General features: G+C 37.9%; 1 protein-coding gene across 2 annotated transcripts in view; it reads left to right on the forward strand.

The window, feature by feature from the left end:
• Positions 1-17,503, forward strand: part of LOC138749915 (ATP-binding cassette sub-family A member 13-like) — a 288,645-nt gene that overhangs the window by 125,834 nt on the left and 145,308 nt on the right. For both annotated transcript variants that reach the window (XM_069911960.1, XM_069911968.1), the window contains exons 20-23: positions 2,077-2,240; positions 8,016-8,101; positions 13,871-13,992; positions 16,178-16,366. In XM_069911960.1, coding sequence (XP_069768061.1) covers positions 2,077-2,240; positions 8,016-8,101; positions 13,871-13,992; positions 16,178-16,366 — 561 coding nt within the window. The remainder of the gene's footprint in view (positions 1-2,076; positions 2,241-8,015; positions 8,102-13,870; positions 13,993-16,177; positions 16,367-17,503) is intronic.

A 17,503-nucleotide genomic window follows, 5' to 3' on the forward strand; every position in this document is an offset into this window, starting at 1 on the left:
TCAGGGGATGCAGCTGAATGCACTTCTCACAGGTAAAGTCATCAGGGATACTTGCAATGTCCCTAATTTCTCACATCCTACAAACGGAGCATACCACTGCTTTGGCTGACATTCCCACTATTCTCTCTGTGAATTAAGAAAAGTCTTGCCTGTCATCACTTTAGCCTTGTGAACCAAAGCCTCAACTCTTCCTATCACCACAGCTGCACCCAAATATTTAAACTGTCTCTGCCCAACATGAGCTACTCTCTTGTCCTCTACTTACCAAAGACTCTCAAGCCAAAGTCTCCAAGTTCCACACTCACACTGTGCCACTCTTACAAATACTACTCCACCATTGCTGCACCTTTCTTAATTGGCTCCAGTTAAGTAGCCAAATTCACACAAAACACCCATCTGACTTGCTGCAAGTCTCGTCTGCAAAATGATCAGAATCAGAATTTATTGTCATGAACAGGTTATGAAATTTGGTGTTCTGTGGCAGTATCATAGTGCAAACATTCATATTATAACCATCTTACAACGATACTATAAAAGCATTTAAAAATAGTGCAAAAAAGTAAGACGGTGTCTTTGGTTCATTGATTATTCAAGAATCTGATGGCAGCGGGAAAGGAGCTGCTCTTGTACCATTGAGTGCTCATCTTTAGGGTCCTGTACCTTTTTTCCTGATGGTAGCAGAGTAAAGAGGGCATGGCCTGGGTAGTGGGGGGATAGAGGATAGAGGCTGCTTTTTTAAGCCACCGCCTCATGTAGATATCCTCAAAGGAGTGAAGTCTGGTCGAGTTAACAACTCTCTGGTGTTTATTCTGTCCTGAGAGTTGGCTCCTCCATACCAGATAGTGATGCAACCAGCCAGAATGTTCTTCATGGTAAAGCTGTACAAGTTTTCGAGAGTTTTTGGTGACATACCGAATCCCCTCAAACACCTCACAAAGTATAGCTGCTGTCGAACCTTCTTTGTGATTGCATCAATGTGGAGGCTCCAGGACAGATCCTTGGAGATATTGAAACCCATTAATTGAAGTTCTTTACCCTCTATATTGTTATCTATATTGTTTTAAACACATTTCATATAATTAAAGAACATTGAACCTATTACTATAGATGATTATTGTACAGTGAAAGTTTAATGTGACTGCCCAGTTATTGGCTAAACTGAATGGGAACCAGGTTGGAAATCAAATAGCAGGAGGAACTCTGTACATGCATCTGGCAATCAGGAAGAGACAGGGAGCAAGAAATTGGGATGGGTGTATGGGAGAAATCAGCCATTGCCGAAGAATGGGCACAGAGTTTGAGGTTTTGGCTGGAGGAGTTGGGAAGGTCTACAACTGTGGTTGAAGGACAAGAGGCTGCATGTGACAGAGCAGAAGATTAGGGTAGAAGATCAACTTCTTATCCTTATCTTTCAAATGCTTTAAAAGGCCTCAATTTTGCTGTAATACTTTCTGAGTCAATGGAAGCCGACAAGGTCATTCTTGAATTTAAATAAGGCTTCTGGTTGCATTCTAGGTACATCATTTAAAATTAGTGCAAACTCTTTCCTCTGCATAGCAGATAAATTCATGTACAACTTCAAAGCAGTTGGTATTCCTAATTAATTTTTTAAAATGGTGATGCTATGCTATTTCCTGAAGAAAATTTGCATCAACATGCATTCAATCTCTATTAATGTAATGCAGAACATTTGGATATATGAGCTGCTTTTCTAGCCTGTTTGCATCTATCCTGACTAAGCATGTCCAGGATGAACTCAATATTTTCATTGAATCTGCACTGAGTGGATGCCTAGGCATGCATGTACTGAGCAAACAGCTTGCTCTGTGGGCAATATACTAGCAGACAAAATATTACAGGAAAACACAAAAATTAGTTATATTTTTTAAAAAAAAGGTACATGAAAGGAAAATTTTAAGGTGATCATCAGCCCAAAATCCATAAAAATACACCCAAAAGTGTTCTGGAAGAAAAATCTTCAGTGTCCAGTGTAATTTTAACATTATTACATGCTGATAATCAGGAATGTTTTTTTTCTCATTATTACTGGTGCTAACTTTGCTTGAATATGTCTAGATTCTAGAAGAAATGAATTCTACTCAAATCTCAGAAGACTGTCAGAACTTTGTAAATTACCAGAAGCAAATGCAAAGTATTTCAAATCAAGCAAGGGAAGCAGTGATCAACTATAACTGCACATGTGACCTAACTCAATCTCTGATTGAACAACTGAATGAAAGGTAAATTCCACATGCAATTATCATCTCCAGATATTGTATAATATTATTCTGGTATCACGTCACTTAGAATCAGATGACTCTGAATGGATCTCTTATTACCAAACTAGATGCAGTGTGAGGAATTTTTAGGGTTGTCTAATGCAGCCATTGCAGTTTCAGTAGCTGCTCTTAACAAAGCAACATGTTTCAAAAATTTACCTTGCATTTGTGAACTAGATGAATTTTATTTTACATAGATTTAGACTGAATAAAAGACATGGAATCTGAATAGAGTATTTTAAAAAATAGAACATGCCATTAAAATACCAATGGTTTGGCTATCTTGCTCGACTGATGGCCTTGTTCAGTGACATCATAAAACCATTGGATGACAAACAGGAAAAAAAAGTGGGAGTAAATGGTCTTTCTCAGGTTGTCATATTGTGAACAGCGGGTTTGTGCAGAATTTGTGCATGCGGCCCAGAAATCAATGATTTTCTGAGGGCAAAATATCACATTTCCAGGCAAAACAATACAAATTGAAAACAAGAAAAAATGTGTCTCTAAATGACTCTGACAGAAATGGCCAGTTCTGAATCAGGCAGAAATAAACTCTAAGACACAAAAGTTTATTTGGCCCACTATACCAGGAGAATGAGAAGAAGTCTTCTACAAGCAAACTGACAGGTCATCTCCTTTTCAGCCATTCAGAGAAGAATACATAGAGAACAGATTAACAATGAAAAAAGATCAATTAATGCAAAGCAGTGACAGCATGAAAACATTCTTCTGGGGTTCATTCTGGGGGGGGGGGGGGTGGAATGATAGACAAGAGTTTCAAGGATGTAATCACACCTAGGAGGCAGTAGGAAGGTAGCTAGGTGAAAGTCAGGAGAAGGAAAGGGACAGGCAGGCAGTGCAGGGTGTGTTGAGGGGGGTACCTATCTGGGCAAGACAGCAGCCAGACCTATAGCACCGTGGTCAGCTCTGAGCCTCCAGAGGGAAGGGTAAAGTCAGGTAGAGTGATAGTCATAGGGGACTCAATAGTGAGGGAAACATAAGAGATCTGCAGCTGCATAAATGACTCCAGGATTGTGTATTGTTTCCTGGATGCTTTGGTCCAAGATGTCTCTGAGGAGGTCCAGAATGTTCTTAAAGGGAAGGGTAAGTAGCCATAGGCCGTTATGTTTATTCATACCAATGACATGGACAGGAGTGGGGTATAGGTCCTGCAAAGTAAGTTTAGGGAGTTAAGAAAGAGGCAGAAGAGCAGGACCTCCAAGGTGGCAATCTCTGGATTACTCTGGGTGCCACAAGCTAGGGAAGGTCGAAACAGGAAGAAAGTGCAGACCGAAAAGATGGTGTGGGAGGGAGGGTTTCAATTTCTTGGATCATTGGAACCTTTTCAGTGGAAGGGATGAACTATACAAGTGGGATGTGTTGCACCTAAACTTGAGGGCAATCAACACCCTGGCAGGGAGGTTCGCTAATGCTGTTGTGGGGTTAGGATGGGGTGTTGTTAATCTAAAACCATAAGATATAGAAGCATAAATAGGCTATTCATTGCATCCACTCTGCCCCACCAATTAATTACGAGCTGATCCATTTTCCCACTCAGCCCCACTGCCTGGCTTTCTCCACATATCATATGAGGGCTTGGCTAATCAAGAACCTATCAATTTTTCCCTTAAATACACCCAGTGACTTGGTCTCCATAATTGCAACCCTCTGGCTAAAGAAAAATTTCTGCATCTCTGTACTAAGTGGATGCCCTACAGTCATGAAGTTGTGCCCTCTTGTCCTTGACCCTCCCACCATGAAAAACAACCTTTCTACATCTAATCCATCCATGCCTTTCAACATTCAATAAAATCCCCTCTCATTCTCCTAAATTATAATGAACACAGGCCAAGAGCTTTTAAAAGTTCCTCATATGTTAAACCTTTAATTTTCAAAATCATCTTTGTGTATCTCTGCTGAATGCTGTCAAACATCAGGACATCCTTTTTTAAATGAGGAGCCCAAAACTGTTCACAATACTCTCAAGCGAGGGCTCACCAGTGACTTATAAAGCCTAAACATCATATCTCTGCTCTTAAATTCTATTCCTCTTGAAACAAATGCCAGCATTGCATTTGCCTTCTTCACCATCGACTAAACCTGCAAGTTTACCTTCAGGCTATCCTTCACGAGGACACCCAGGTCCCTTCGCATCTGGGTATTGTCAATTTTCTCCCCATTTAGACAATTGTCTGTCCGTTTATTTTTTTCTACCGAAGTGCATGACCGTACACTTTCTGACATTGTATTTCATTTTCCACTTCTCTGCTCAATCTCCTAATCTGTCCAAATTCTTCTACAGCCAGACTGTTTCCTCTACATTACCTGCTCCTCCACCTACCTTTGTATCATCTGCAAACCTGGCCACAAAGCCATTCATTCCATAATCTAAATGATTAATATACATTATAAAAAGAAGTAGCCCCAACACTGTGGAAAACCACTAACATCTGGCAGCCAACCCAGAATATGATTCTGTTGCAATGTACAGTTGCATCAAAATTCTTATTTGCTGCAACTGAACTGGTACTTTGTGGGGGAAAAAACAAAATAAATGAATTAAGTAACAACTACAATGGTATACGCAATTAAAAAGGGATAATAAATACAAAATAAAAGATCATTAATAATAAATAGGTAATGTTATGGGTTATATTAGTATGGTTATGGATAAATACATCTTTAAAAGTGCTGATAAGGCCTTTCAAAGATTGGGTTTGGAGCCTCAGGAGAGGTTTTTGTTTTTAAAAGCAGAGAGAGGAAAGAACAAAAAGGATTTTTCTCTGTGTGTGTGAGAGAGAGAGAGAGAGAGAGAGAGAGAAGTGAGTTCTACAGTAGCAGTTGAGGCTGCAACATGGCAAGCTGTCAGGCTTGTTGAAAAATCCCATTTTGAAGACAAGTTGTGAGTTCTGCCTGTTCAAAGCCCTGGTGGTCCTTACAAGAGGAACTGGTTGGCTAGAGTGTTTCTCCTGAAATAAGAAAAACAAGAGGAACTCTGTGGTGACCTGGAAGAAGAGGTTATCATTTAGAAAACTCCTGATGGGGCAAGTTTCTTCGGCAAGAACTGAAGTGACCGATTGGAGTAAATCAGTTAGTGTGTATCCAACGAGCAACAAATATCTCTCTGAAACCAACAAGAATCTTGCTGACCAGTAACAATTTAACTTTAAGCACTAGAGCCTGGTGGAGATTTATAAATGTTATATTCTGTGCACAGTAGAAGAATTGCTTGATACCGGTTAACTTGGAGAAGTAAGAAGTGAATGATTGGACTGTGAAACAAAGAACTTTTCTGAACATTACATACATGTGCACTTAGATCTAGAAGGGGATTAAGCTTATTAACTTATTACTATTAAGTTAAAGATTGATCTTTTTTTAAGTTTAAGAAAAATTAAAAGCAACTTTTGTTTAAGTAACCATTTGTCTTGGTGAATTTCTTTTGTAGCTGGATTTTGTGGTCCTCTGGACTCATAACAATAATAAATGTTATTTGTTATTAGTCCAAGTTATGTTTAATATTAACACTTGATGTTCAGAAAATATGTAATTTAATTTTATAACTCTGTTTTTCTCTCTCTCTATATATATATTGTTTTATAAATAGTTAACTGATAGAATAATTTTGTAAGTGGTGAATTAATGTTTTGCATCAGCTAACTTTTTTGAGGAGAAGTAGTGCATGGGATTTCTGTACATTCGAGGGACTGAGCTCACCAATTGATATCATTTTTCACCTATTATTGTACTAGGCACTGAAGTTATTTGGAAATTCATTCCCTCAATAAAGGATGCTTGATTAGGAGCTCTTATTTTCCTTAGTAGGCAGTGACAACAAAGTACTTTTAGCTCGTGTATTTTTTAGTGATGCTCAGTCTGTAATGATGGCTTGAGTTTACTAAAAAACTAAAAGTTCATATGTGTAGCATTGTTTATTTGAGCCTTATTCCAGTTTATCCTAGCCTGGCTTATCAAACCCTTTATTCTAATAGCCTGCCATTCTCTGGAATAGTCTGTAAGTGTCCTCTGAATTCCTTCTAATGCATTAATCTCCTTCCTTAATAAAGAAACCAAAGACTACATTGTACTCCAGGTATGGAGGCAGCAATGCCCAACATAACCTCCCTACATTTGTCTTCAAATCTAGAAATTGCTCTACTGTGAATTATCCAGTCTGACTATTCAGTTGCCTTGCATCTCAGAGCTTAGCAGCCTCTCATTTAGATATTTATTTTTAACTTTATGAGCCCAAAATAGGCAGTTTTGTATTTTTCCCCATAGTTCATTCTGTCTAAATAAGCATCATCCTGGTAACTCCCTTCTGTACCCTTTCTAAAGATTCCAATCCTTCCTCTAATGGGGTGACCATGATTTCCGTTAAAATCTTGGAGAGTACAGTTGCCTCATGAAAGCAAGGGTATAAGGCTTCTGAATTCGGTGCGTTTTCCAGCAGCAGCAATATATCACCTTTATAATGAATGCTATGGTTTTGCAATGAGTTTATGCAGACTGGTATTGGGCTAATTAATGAGATTTCACTGCCTGCACCACTCTGCATATGAACTCTGTGGTGAACTGCTGTGCACTTGTTTATCTAGCTCCAGCCCGTTCTGTGACTACCTGTGGCTCCTCCCTCTTGACCCTGTATAAAGGCTCCAACAATATTACCCCTCCCCAGAAAGACTGGGTCACAGTACAGGATGACCTTCAAGTTTATTGTAAATAAAAGCTTATGGTTCTGTAACTCCAGTCTTTTGAGTTTTGATAGTGCATTAAGCTCCAGAACTGATCATTTAGGGCCTTCATTGTCTGCTGCTGACAGCAGAATCTCATGAATAGGCAAGCAAATTGATGCCTGAGTACTTCCAGCAAAATAATGAGCATTAGGAAGTACAAGAGAAGAGAAGGGAAAGGAGGAGACTGATGGGAACTGGGCTCTTAGGTCTCATAACATTTAAAGTACAGCCGTTTACAGTTCTCTCACTGACCAAGCACCAGTGCTGATCTATTTTATGATAAACTATGCAGCTGTCATTTGTAGCATCTGATATTACAAAGGCTCTGCACTGTTTTTCAATCTCCTCCAGCCGATTACAATAGGTCATGCTGAAAGGGAGGTTTAAGATTGCAGGACTTCGCATGTCATACTCAGAGTTGGCTCTAGGCCTTGGTGCTATGCATCCATCAAATGATCCAGCAATAATCTAAATTGTTCAGGGCATTGCTGCACGAGTTCTTCAATGCAATGTCTTTGGCCTAACTATTTTCAGCTGTTTCATTTACTTTCAACATTGGGTTATAAGTGGAGATATTTTCTGAAAACTGCAAGATGAATTCTGCTCTCAAGACTCAAGCAGTCCATGCTTGGAAGCATCAAAGACTAATTTGCTTTTGGGCATGGCAGATAAATGGCAAATAATTTTTTGTACAAAACAAGTGTCCAGCAGAATAGCGTAACCAGCTATACTCATTATTCAGTCTGAGACTTGCTTCCTCGTACTTCAAAAGACTTCCCACCACCTACATAAGTCATAATTATTTAAAAATAAAACTATAATGTGGATGATGATTTATGTTTCTACATTTTTATTTCACAAAAATAGCCTCATTTAATGGTTCTGAATATCATGCAATACTTTTAGCATTTGATGTCAAAGCTATTTTGGATCAAATTTTTCAAAGAACAATTTCCCATGCCAGATGGTATTTACCTTTTTCAATCTTAATTCCTTCTAGAATTAAATATGCTGTTGAATACTTTGGAAAACTGCCATCGAATAGTTCTGTTTTGACACTTATTGAGAACATTGGAACTTTTCAAGGTAATATTTTCAATACTTCCACGGAATGAGCAATGTTTTTAGGGAAGAGGCTATATTTAGCAACCACGCTTAAATAATGGCCCAGATTTTGCCGAGTTATTAATGGTGGAACTCCTCATTTTAATGGCATAAAAGTGGAAAGTGATTTCATTGCTTTGAAGTTCATCACTGGTTGGGATAAAGCACTCTAGGGTGGAAGTAGCTAATAGGACCACCATTTGGAAAGGAAATAGAATATGCTGAAGATTGGATTCAAAAAGTATTTACTCTTTCTGTCTTAACCTTGCTTTTAAATTTTTCTAATCTTTCTAAATCTTTATTTTGCTTTCACTACTTGCCAATCATAGGACTTAATCTGGAATTTACTACATTGATTTCAAAGTTTTCATTTTTGCTTTTGAATCCTGTTTATTATGGTATGCTAATATAGAGATCCCCGCAACAAAGAAGTAGTATCCAAAGGCGTATAATATATGTGTTGGGATCACTTCGAAGCAATTTCTTCCTGCCTGTGTTATTGGAAAATGGGATGAGGCCACTTTTGCAGGAACATGATTGCACAGCAAATACGAGACCAAACTCAATTAAACAAATGTCAAATGGCTTCCATTGGTAGAGACTGATGTTGGGAGCTGGCTGAAGATAAGATCATTTCATCTTAAAAATCTATTTCTTACTGCAGTTCTACCTTGGCCTTCTCAACCCAAATGTAAGCTAATATGTTCATATTATTACCAGATCTTGAACTAAACCTATTTCTCTATTGATCACAATACCCTACACCACACTCTCCCATAAACCAAACCAATCATTTGATTCCTAATCTTCCCTAAACTGATCCCCTCTTCTCTACTCCGCTCTTCCCAATTTTCTCTGATCTGATTCCTCCCTCTGTGCAACTCTGCTGCAGACCAAGCAGGGCCCTTCTCTGCTCATTCAATAACAGAGCCTGTTCTATCGTGCAAATGTCCTGAGTTTTGTGGGAATCACAATTTTATAATCACTGCTCTTGTGCCTTATACTTTCCAAATATTTGAGAATTTCTAAGCCTATATGTCTTAAAGCAGATGAACTAGTTGGAGTAGTTTTTTTACTGGTGCCAAAGACAGCACTTTAAAGGATCATGGCCAAGTTCTAATGACAATTCAGGTTGCAGCTTTGCAACTGAGAGATTACAATGGGATGTGAGAGGAGTTGTCTAGCATAGACAGGGAATACAGGCTGTATGGTGGGTCAGTTGAGAAACAGTGGAAAACTTTCAAAAATATTTTTCAGTGTTGAACAAAAATGTGTTCCAGTTACAAACAATGATAGTAAGGGGAGGGAGAGCTAGCCTTGGATAATGAAGGAAATAAAGAAAGGCATCAAACTAAAAGCTTGTGCATACAAAGTTGCCAAGAGTAGTGGGAATATGGAAAATAGGGAAAATTTACAAAGCATTAAAAAACCATGAAGCAAGCAATAATGTAAACTTGCACAAACTATAAAAGTAGATCGTAAACATTTTTATAATTATATAAAAGCAAAAAAGGGTGGCTAAAGCCCCTTGGAAGATGAGAAGAGATGATTAATATTGGGAAGTGTTATTTTTTTGTCAGTCTTCATAGTAGAAGACAACTAACATAATGTTAAGGGTGTGATGGGAGGTGAGAATCACAAATGAAGAAGTACTGAGAGAACTGGGTATAAAGGAAGATAAGCCCCCCTGGTCCTGATGGAATGCATCCCAGGATATTCAAAGAAAAGGCAGAATTTATAGCATTTGTGGTAATTTATTAAAATTCTCTGGACTCTGAGCAGGTCCTGACAGATTGTAAGACAGCATGCCACCATTTAAAAAAGGATGTAGGTAGAAGGCAGGTAACTATAGGTCAGTTAGCTTCACTTCTGTGGTCAAGAGAATGTTTAAAGCTATCATGAACGAGGGAATAGTGAGACACCTGGATAGAAATGGTTCCATTAGGCAGACATTCATGGATTCAGAAAGGGAAAGCCTTGTTGGACATATTTGCTGTTCTTTAAGTATATAAATAATGCGGTGGACAGAGGGGAACAGGTAAATACTGTATACTTGGATTTCCAGAAGACATTTCATAAGTTGCCACATGATGACTTATCGATAACTCAAAGATGCATGGAGTTGGGGGAAATGTATTAACATTTATAGAGGATGATTTAACCATTAGAAGGCAGACAGTTGGCAATCAGCTGTGACCAGAGTGCCACAGATAGTGACGTAACTGTTCACGATATACATTAACAATTTGGAAAAGGTCACTGAGTGTACTCTGTAAGTTTGCTGATGGCTCTAAATTAAGTGGAAAAGAAAACTGTGTAAAAGATGTAGAAAGTCTGCAGATAGATGCAGACAGTTGAGTGAGTGAGCAAGGGACTGGCAGATGGAGTTAAATGTTGGTAAGTATGGGATCATCCACTGAAGAAGAAAAATAATAGATCAGATTATTATTTTAATGATGAAAGATTGCAGCATCTGTTGTGCAGAGAGACTTGAGAGTGCTTTGTGCATGAATTGCTAAAGGTTCATCTGCAAATGAGACAGATACCGTAATCAAGAAGGTTAATTAAATATTGGTCCTTAGTGCTAGATTCAATCCTCTGTTGTCACGTAATAATATAGAACATAACACAAAATTGCCTTCTACCTGCCATAAGGTAAACAAAGAGTCACCATTAATGTTGCCCAATGCCCCTATGAACCGGTCTTCAGCATCCCGCATCCCATGAGGTTTCCCCGATCATATCACCCACAGCCTGTGTGGGTCCTTCAGCTGCTGAGTCCCTCGCTGGTTCACCACCGTGGTGACCATCCTGTCAAGACATATCTTCACCTCTCCATCTCATTGGTGCTCTGAACCGGTCTGCTGCTCCACCAAGTCTGCAACCCCTCGTGGCTGCTGCCAAGCACAGGCACTGCCATCTTGGGCACAAACTCATGGTTATAGGATTTTAGTTTAAAAATACGGTCATCATCTTGAACAGGCTATTTCATACCTGTACTGAGCCGTCAGCAATAAGACTAGGCCATTCAACCCTTTAGAGCAGCGCTGTGTCTCCATTCTCCATGTCCACACCAGCGGCAGCACTGCTGTTACAGAAATTCCACCAGAGTCACCATTTTTTTGGATTTAAGTACAGGGTGATTCACAAGATCACAAGGAAAAGGAACAGAAGTAGGCCACTTGGCCCATTGAGTCTGTACCATGACTCTACCTCAAACTGAACTATACTCACAGCTAGTTCCAATTGCCAGCCCTTTCCCCATATCCCCTGATGCCCTGACCAATTAGATACATCAATTTCCTCCTTAAACTCTCCCAAGAATCAGGCCTCCACCAATGACTAAAGAAGTTTTTTTCTCATCTCTGTTTTAAATGGATAACTTCTAATTTTAAGACTGTGACCCCTTGTCTTTGATTCACCCTCCAAGGGAAACATCTTATTTATATCCACTCTGTCAAAACCTTTCAAAATTTGAAATGTTTCTATGAGATCCCCTCTCATTCTTCGATACTTCAATGAATACAATCCAAGAACTGCCAAATGTTCCCCATACATTAGCCCTTGTATTCCAGGAATCAACCTAGAAAATCTCCTCTGCACTCTCTCCAACAACATCACATCCTTTCTAAGAGAGGGGGCCCAAAATGCACACAGTATTCCAAATGAGGTCTCACCAGAGTCTCATCAATATCTCTTTACTCTTATACACTCCTGCGACTGAGGTTGTACCTGGAGTATAGTGTGTAGTTCTGGTCACCTTACTTACTCCTTACGTGTCATTTGGAGGTGGGGCAGAGAAAATTCACCAGGTTGAATGAGAGGATTAACCTATGAGGAGAGATTGATTCACATTGGACTCTAAAGGTAAAAGTACCATTATTGTCATGTAATACTACATTTAGAATGTAACATACATGAAATTCTTTAACTTTTTTCTTCCGTAAGGCAGACAGAGAGTTGCCACTTTGGTCACTGCCCTTAACAGAAACCTACAGCCCCTGGTATTCCTAGGCAGTCTCCCCTTCAAGTACTGACCAACTCTGAGCCTGCTTAGCTTCTGAAATCAGACAATCTGAGGCATATTTAGGCTATTATATTCACTGGCCAACAGGAGACCTCTAAAAGATAGAAGTAGGATAGTTGTTTCCATTGGTAGGTGAGACCAGAAGTAAGGGACATCGCCTCAACCTTTGGTGAAGTAGATTTAGGATGGAGATGAGGAGGAACACCTTTTCTCAGAGTATAGTGAATATGTGGAATTATCTGTTTAAACATGCAGTAGAGAATGCATCATTAACTATACTTCAGACTCAATTAGATAGATTTTTTTTACATAGCATGGGAATTAAGGGTTATGGGGAAAAGGCAGGTAGGTGGACCTGAGCCCATGGCCAGATCAGCCACGATCTTATAAAATGGTAGAGTAGGCTCGATACATCAAATGGCCTAATTCATATGTTGATTGAGAAGTTAACAGTAGGGTAAATTCCTCTTGCAATACGGTAGCAGGATATTTATTAACAACTTAATCTGGTATATTAATTATTTTAAATTTAATGAGTACTATTGTAGTTTTTCCATGATATACCTGTTCAGCTGCAGCAAGTAAGAATTTCACTGTGCATATACAGTACGATGTACAATATACATGACAATAAAGATATAGGATGTCCCCTATAGGGTGTTGCACTGGACCAAATGCTGGATAAGTGTACACTATGTTCAAAATTCTGTCAGAGTGCAATTATTTTGCATATTATCATGAAGGATTTGTTTTAAAAACATGACACCTAAAAGTGAGTGATTGTGTATCACTTCCTGATATTAAATACAGGTGCCCTCTGAAAATGATAAGGTTTTGCACAGGAGTCACTGGGCATGTGTGATGATATCAAACAACAAACAGTGCTCATTGTTTGCATTAAAATTAACTATGTCTCACACGCTGAAGCAGATCTTCCCTGCAAAGCTGAGGCCTCTTTTTCATTAGTTTAAGTTGCTGCCATTTGTTGTGTTGCCAAGGAACTGAAGGCAATCTAGGTAGGAGCCTTCTTAAAACAAGTGAAATTAATGTCGCTAATAACCTCTCCCATAACCATCATTGCTGATGTTTTCTCATTCCTTGTACTCAAGTGCAGATATTTTGGATATTCACTTCTATGCCTTTGTCTTCATCCTATCTCCAACAATCTTGTTCTAAACTGTTTTTCAACAAGCCCATCATCCAAACATTGTTGTTCCCAATCAGATGGTGGTGGGGAACCCTCCACAATCTTCTCCACAGCTATCAGTGGTCCTCACCACCACCTCTGCTGAATCATTTGAAATTTCTCCCTTCTTCCCAAAATAAAAATGGACCTTAACCTCAACGACTCTGCAATTTTTATGATCCACATTAGCAAGTGCAAAGAAAGCCATTTGTTCACTTTTGTATAAAGCTGATTATAACAAACACAAGGTTTTGGCCACATGACCAACAGAATAATTAATCTTGGGGCCTTGCAGAATATGGGAGAGTACATGACCATTTAATGCATTCTTTTCCTATTTTTGGTCTATCTTCAAAAAGTCTATATAAAAAGATGGACATGCCTGAGTACAGACGTTTTTAGTTTTCCTAGTGGTTGTGGTTTTGTTTTTCCACCCTTTTCCCAGTGCTATTTTAATTTATTTTTGCACTTGTTTTAATTAATTTATAATCTCTTCCAATGTTTATTTGTTTTTTTTTCATGCTTTTTAAAAAAATAGATTTACGCATAGAGAACTATGTGGAAAATATCACTACTTTGAAAATGCAGCTGATGCAGATTGGTAACCTTTCAGATGAAACCATTGATGCGTTGCTGAAGGCAAACATCTCTCTTGAAGAGGTAATTTCCAGGTGTTGATCATTCCTTTTTCGTAGTGTTAACAGGCTAAGTATAAAAAAAAAGTTTGTGATCATTCCTTCTCATCTCTGGAGATAGTCAGGTGACATTTTACAAATTTACATTTGCTGTTAGCTTGAAGTACAAGTATGCAAAAATTCTCCTCACAGTGTTAATGCAATCATTAAACAGATTAATACAAGTCAGAATTCCAATATATGTTAATTTATGATCTGAAGTTACAAAACAAAAATATGCACTCTAATTGATTATGGTTCATAATGTAATTGAACTAGTTGAAGGTTAATAATCAAGGCTTTCTATCTGCATTGTGGTTAGGAGTTAATATTTTGGCAGATTAGCACTCCAATTGCATGATCATGGTGTGTGGTGTCATCAACAGTGCTAAAAATCTCAGGGGATTACCTGTTCTGACCTGTAATTTGTAAATATATGGTACATTGAATTAGTAGCTAAACTTCCATGTCTGTGCATTAAAAGACTGAAATTAGATATGAATAGGAAATCTGTCAGATCATCTGACATCCTATTCCCTCAAGGAGTCCAGTGGTAGAGCTGTGTGGCTTGAAGTACAACGCTCAAAGCTTACAGATAATTTTGAGTTTCAGATTTTCAGACAGTAAATATTTTTCTCTGTTAACAATTGATGAGATACAGAATAAATATTGAACTATGCCTGGCATAAGTCGTACAATCTGAATGAGATCTCTACATTTTATACAAGTGCAGATAAGCAATTAAAAATATATTCTATCTTTATATTCTTATTTTAAATTACTTAATCATACTTAAACTAAATTTGTCTGTTGGTCAAGAACATGTAAAATTAAATTCAAAACTTGATTACAGCAAATCACCAAAAGACCATAAATCCATTCTGGGAGGAGGACCTCTGCTGCCTGAAGCTTTGTTGCTCATGGCCTTTTTTTGAGGGAATTGGTTTAGTAAGTTAGCTTTGTCAGCCCTCCATATCCAGGTCAGATCAGCTCAGGTCAGATCAGCTCAGGTCAGATCAGCTCAGGTGAGTTTAGGTCATGGGCCTGATCCAAGGATCTAATGCAATCCATCCTGTAATGATTTTGGTCTGAATTGTGGACAATAGAAAACCTATCCTGAATGTGCTTAATTGAATAGTAAGAGTGTGTTGCATGGTGGTGATGAAAAATGGATAGTGAGAAATTATTTATACAATTTACTCAGAATTTACAATATAGGAGATATAGGAGAATATAGTGGGATATATAACCAGTTGGTGATGCATTGTCCCAAGTTAACCCTATATCTCATCAATTGCTTGTCATGAAATATAATTGCTATTGAAATGATGAATTGTACATTGATCTGTAACCTTTGAGTGACAAAAGGCATCATCTTTTTATGTTGGATAACTTCATATTTTGGTATGGCAATTCACATATTAGAGGAAAATGAGTATCAAGTTTACATTTCAATGAACGTGCAGATTGACTTGGTTTATTGGCAGTTAAAGATTACCTTTTATTTTGCACTCTGGCAAGATAAATTTAAATGCAATATAAGAACTTTGACAATTTTGTTTTTAAGATCATGAAGTGCTTTAGCTATTTTTATTTAAGTTTTTGCTATAATATAGTACCCACCATCCTCGGTTCAAACATCAGTATTCTGAACAGAAAATAGTTTGGACGAATGATTATTCTTAAAACAACGTTTTTCATGAAAATTTTGATGAGGTCCTGTTTCAGACCAGAAGCTTAGAATGATCTCTGGTTGATGGAATGGCTGTCAAATAAAATACGATGGGAATTTAAAATCTCATCAGTGATTTGGAATTAAAACTCGTCTAAATATGTTATCTGTTATAGGATCTGAGTTAACCCTGGGACTCATTCTTTACCTCTAGTGGTTGCTAAAATTTGCAAGAATATATGCAATTGAAAATATTATAGTAAAATGGAAGAAGTGTTATTATAAACTTTACCAATTAGGGAATAAATTAAATATACTGATAAAATAGTTATGTCCAACCCAAGCTTCAATTTTTGCCCCTGAAATTCATATTGAGTCATTTCATAACACTTGAAATTTCCAAACAAAAATAGCCTCCTTTGCATTTCTCTGTTATATTGTAATTTCAGTTTCTGATATTCATTAATAATGATTAATGTAACGATGTTTCTTTTAACAGGTAATACTTCATGCTCTTGTTGCTGCAGACAGATGTGATGAGAAAAGCTTGTCTCTAATGTGTTCTTTCCCAAAGGATGTAAATATTTCAGATGTGACCACAGAACTGTGTTCCTTGACATTATTGGACCGCTATAAACTTATTTTAACAATAAGCTATTACATTAATGTGAGGAACATCATTTATAAGGTAAAGCAAACAACATTTGATGCATTCTTATTTGTTTTCTTTTCTCCTATCATTCTATCCTGTCTTTGACATCTCTGTTTTGTTATTTTTGTACTTGTAAGTTGTGGTAGATATTTGGAAACCCTCCCACTTTTGGTGACATATATCTGCATGTTTTTGCAATATCTAAAAGAATGTCGAAGCTGCTATTGAGTCAGTTTTTTCCTGGTACATTTTAAACATTTCATTTTAATGTATATTAAGGCAGTACATTTCGATACTGATCTTTTGACAATTACAGTAGAGATAAATACAACAATCAAAGTTCAGAAAATAAAAGGAAAAAATACTATGTTACAATTAACTCCACGTGGTTTGAGCATATAATTTTATTTTGTGGGAAGAATATGTGATGCCTCTTTAAATCTGTATTTAGTGTCACTGAAGATTCCTTCTATCATATTGAACAGATTTATTCTGCTGCATCTGGCAATATGAAGAACACAATTTAAGTATTCCGCATCTAACCACTTAGTTTAGTACATCCATCAGGTCCTGTTGTAATTACCTGGATGAGCTGTAATTCTAGACTCATTGCATGGCTCTGAGAACTTGACCCAGAATTGCTCAAGGATTGATCACACCATTCTTAAATTACCTCTATGTATGAGCACTTTTACCAGATCTGGGATGATTATATTCCAATTATACTCCAATTAATCTATTAATAAAAAAGTAAGAAATTGTAATTAAAACATGAAGAAAGATATTAACATAATATTATTAATTATTGTATCAAACAACACAGGATATTTTTCACAGAGTCAACGCACCCGCTAGACACATCTTTCCTGCTCCTCCCCTCTCAGCCTTCCTCAGGGACCGCTCCCTCCGCGATTCCATCATGCACTCATCCCTCCTCACCTATCACATCTCTGGCACCTTCCCCTGGGCCAGCAGGAGTTGCAACACTTGCACCTAGACCTCCTCCCTTCCCATGGTCCGGAGCTCTAAACAGACCTTCTATGTTAAGCAATACTTTACCTGTACACCCAGAGGACTTATTTACTGCATCCAGTACGCCCTTTGTGGCATTCTCTACGTCGGAGAGACCGGTTGGAGACTGGGAGATCACTTCGCTCAGTACCTCCTCTCTGT

This window comes from Narcine bancroftii, chromosome 1, assembly GCF_036971445.1.
Source record: "Narcine bancroftii isolate sNarBan1 chromosome 1, sNarBan1.hap1, whole genome shotgun sequence".
Lineage (NCBI taxonomy): Eukaryota > Metazoa > Chordata > Chondrichthyes > Torpediniformes > Narcinidae > Narcine > Narcine bancroftii.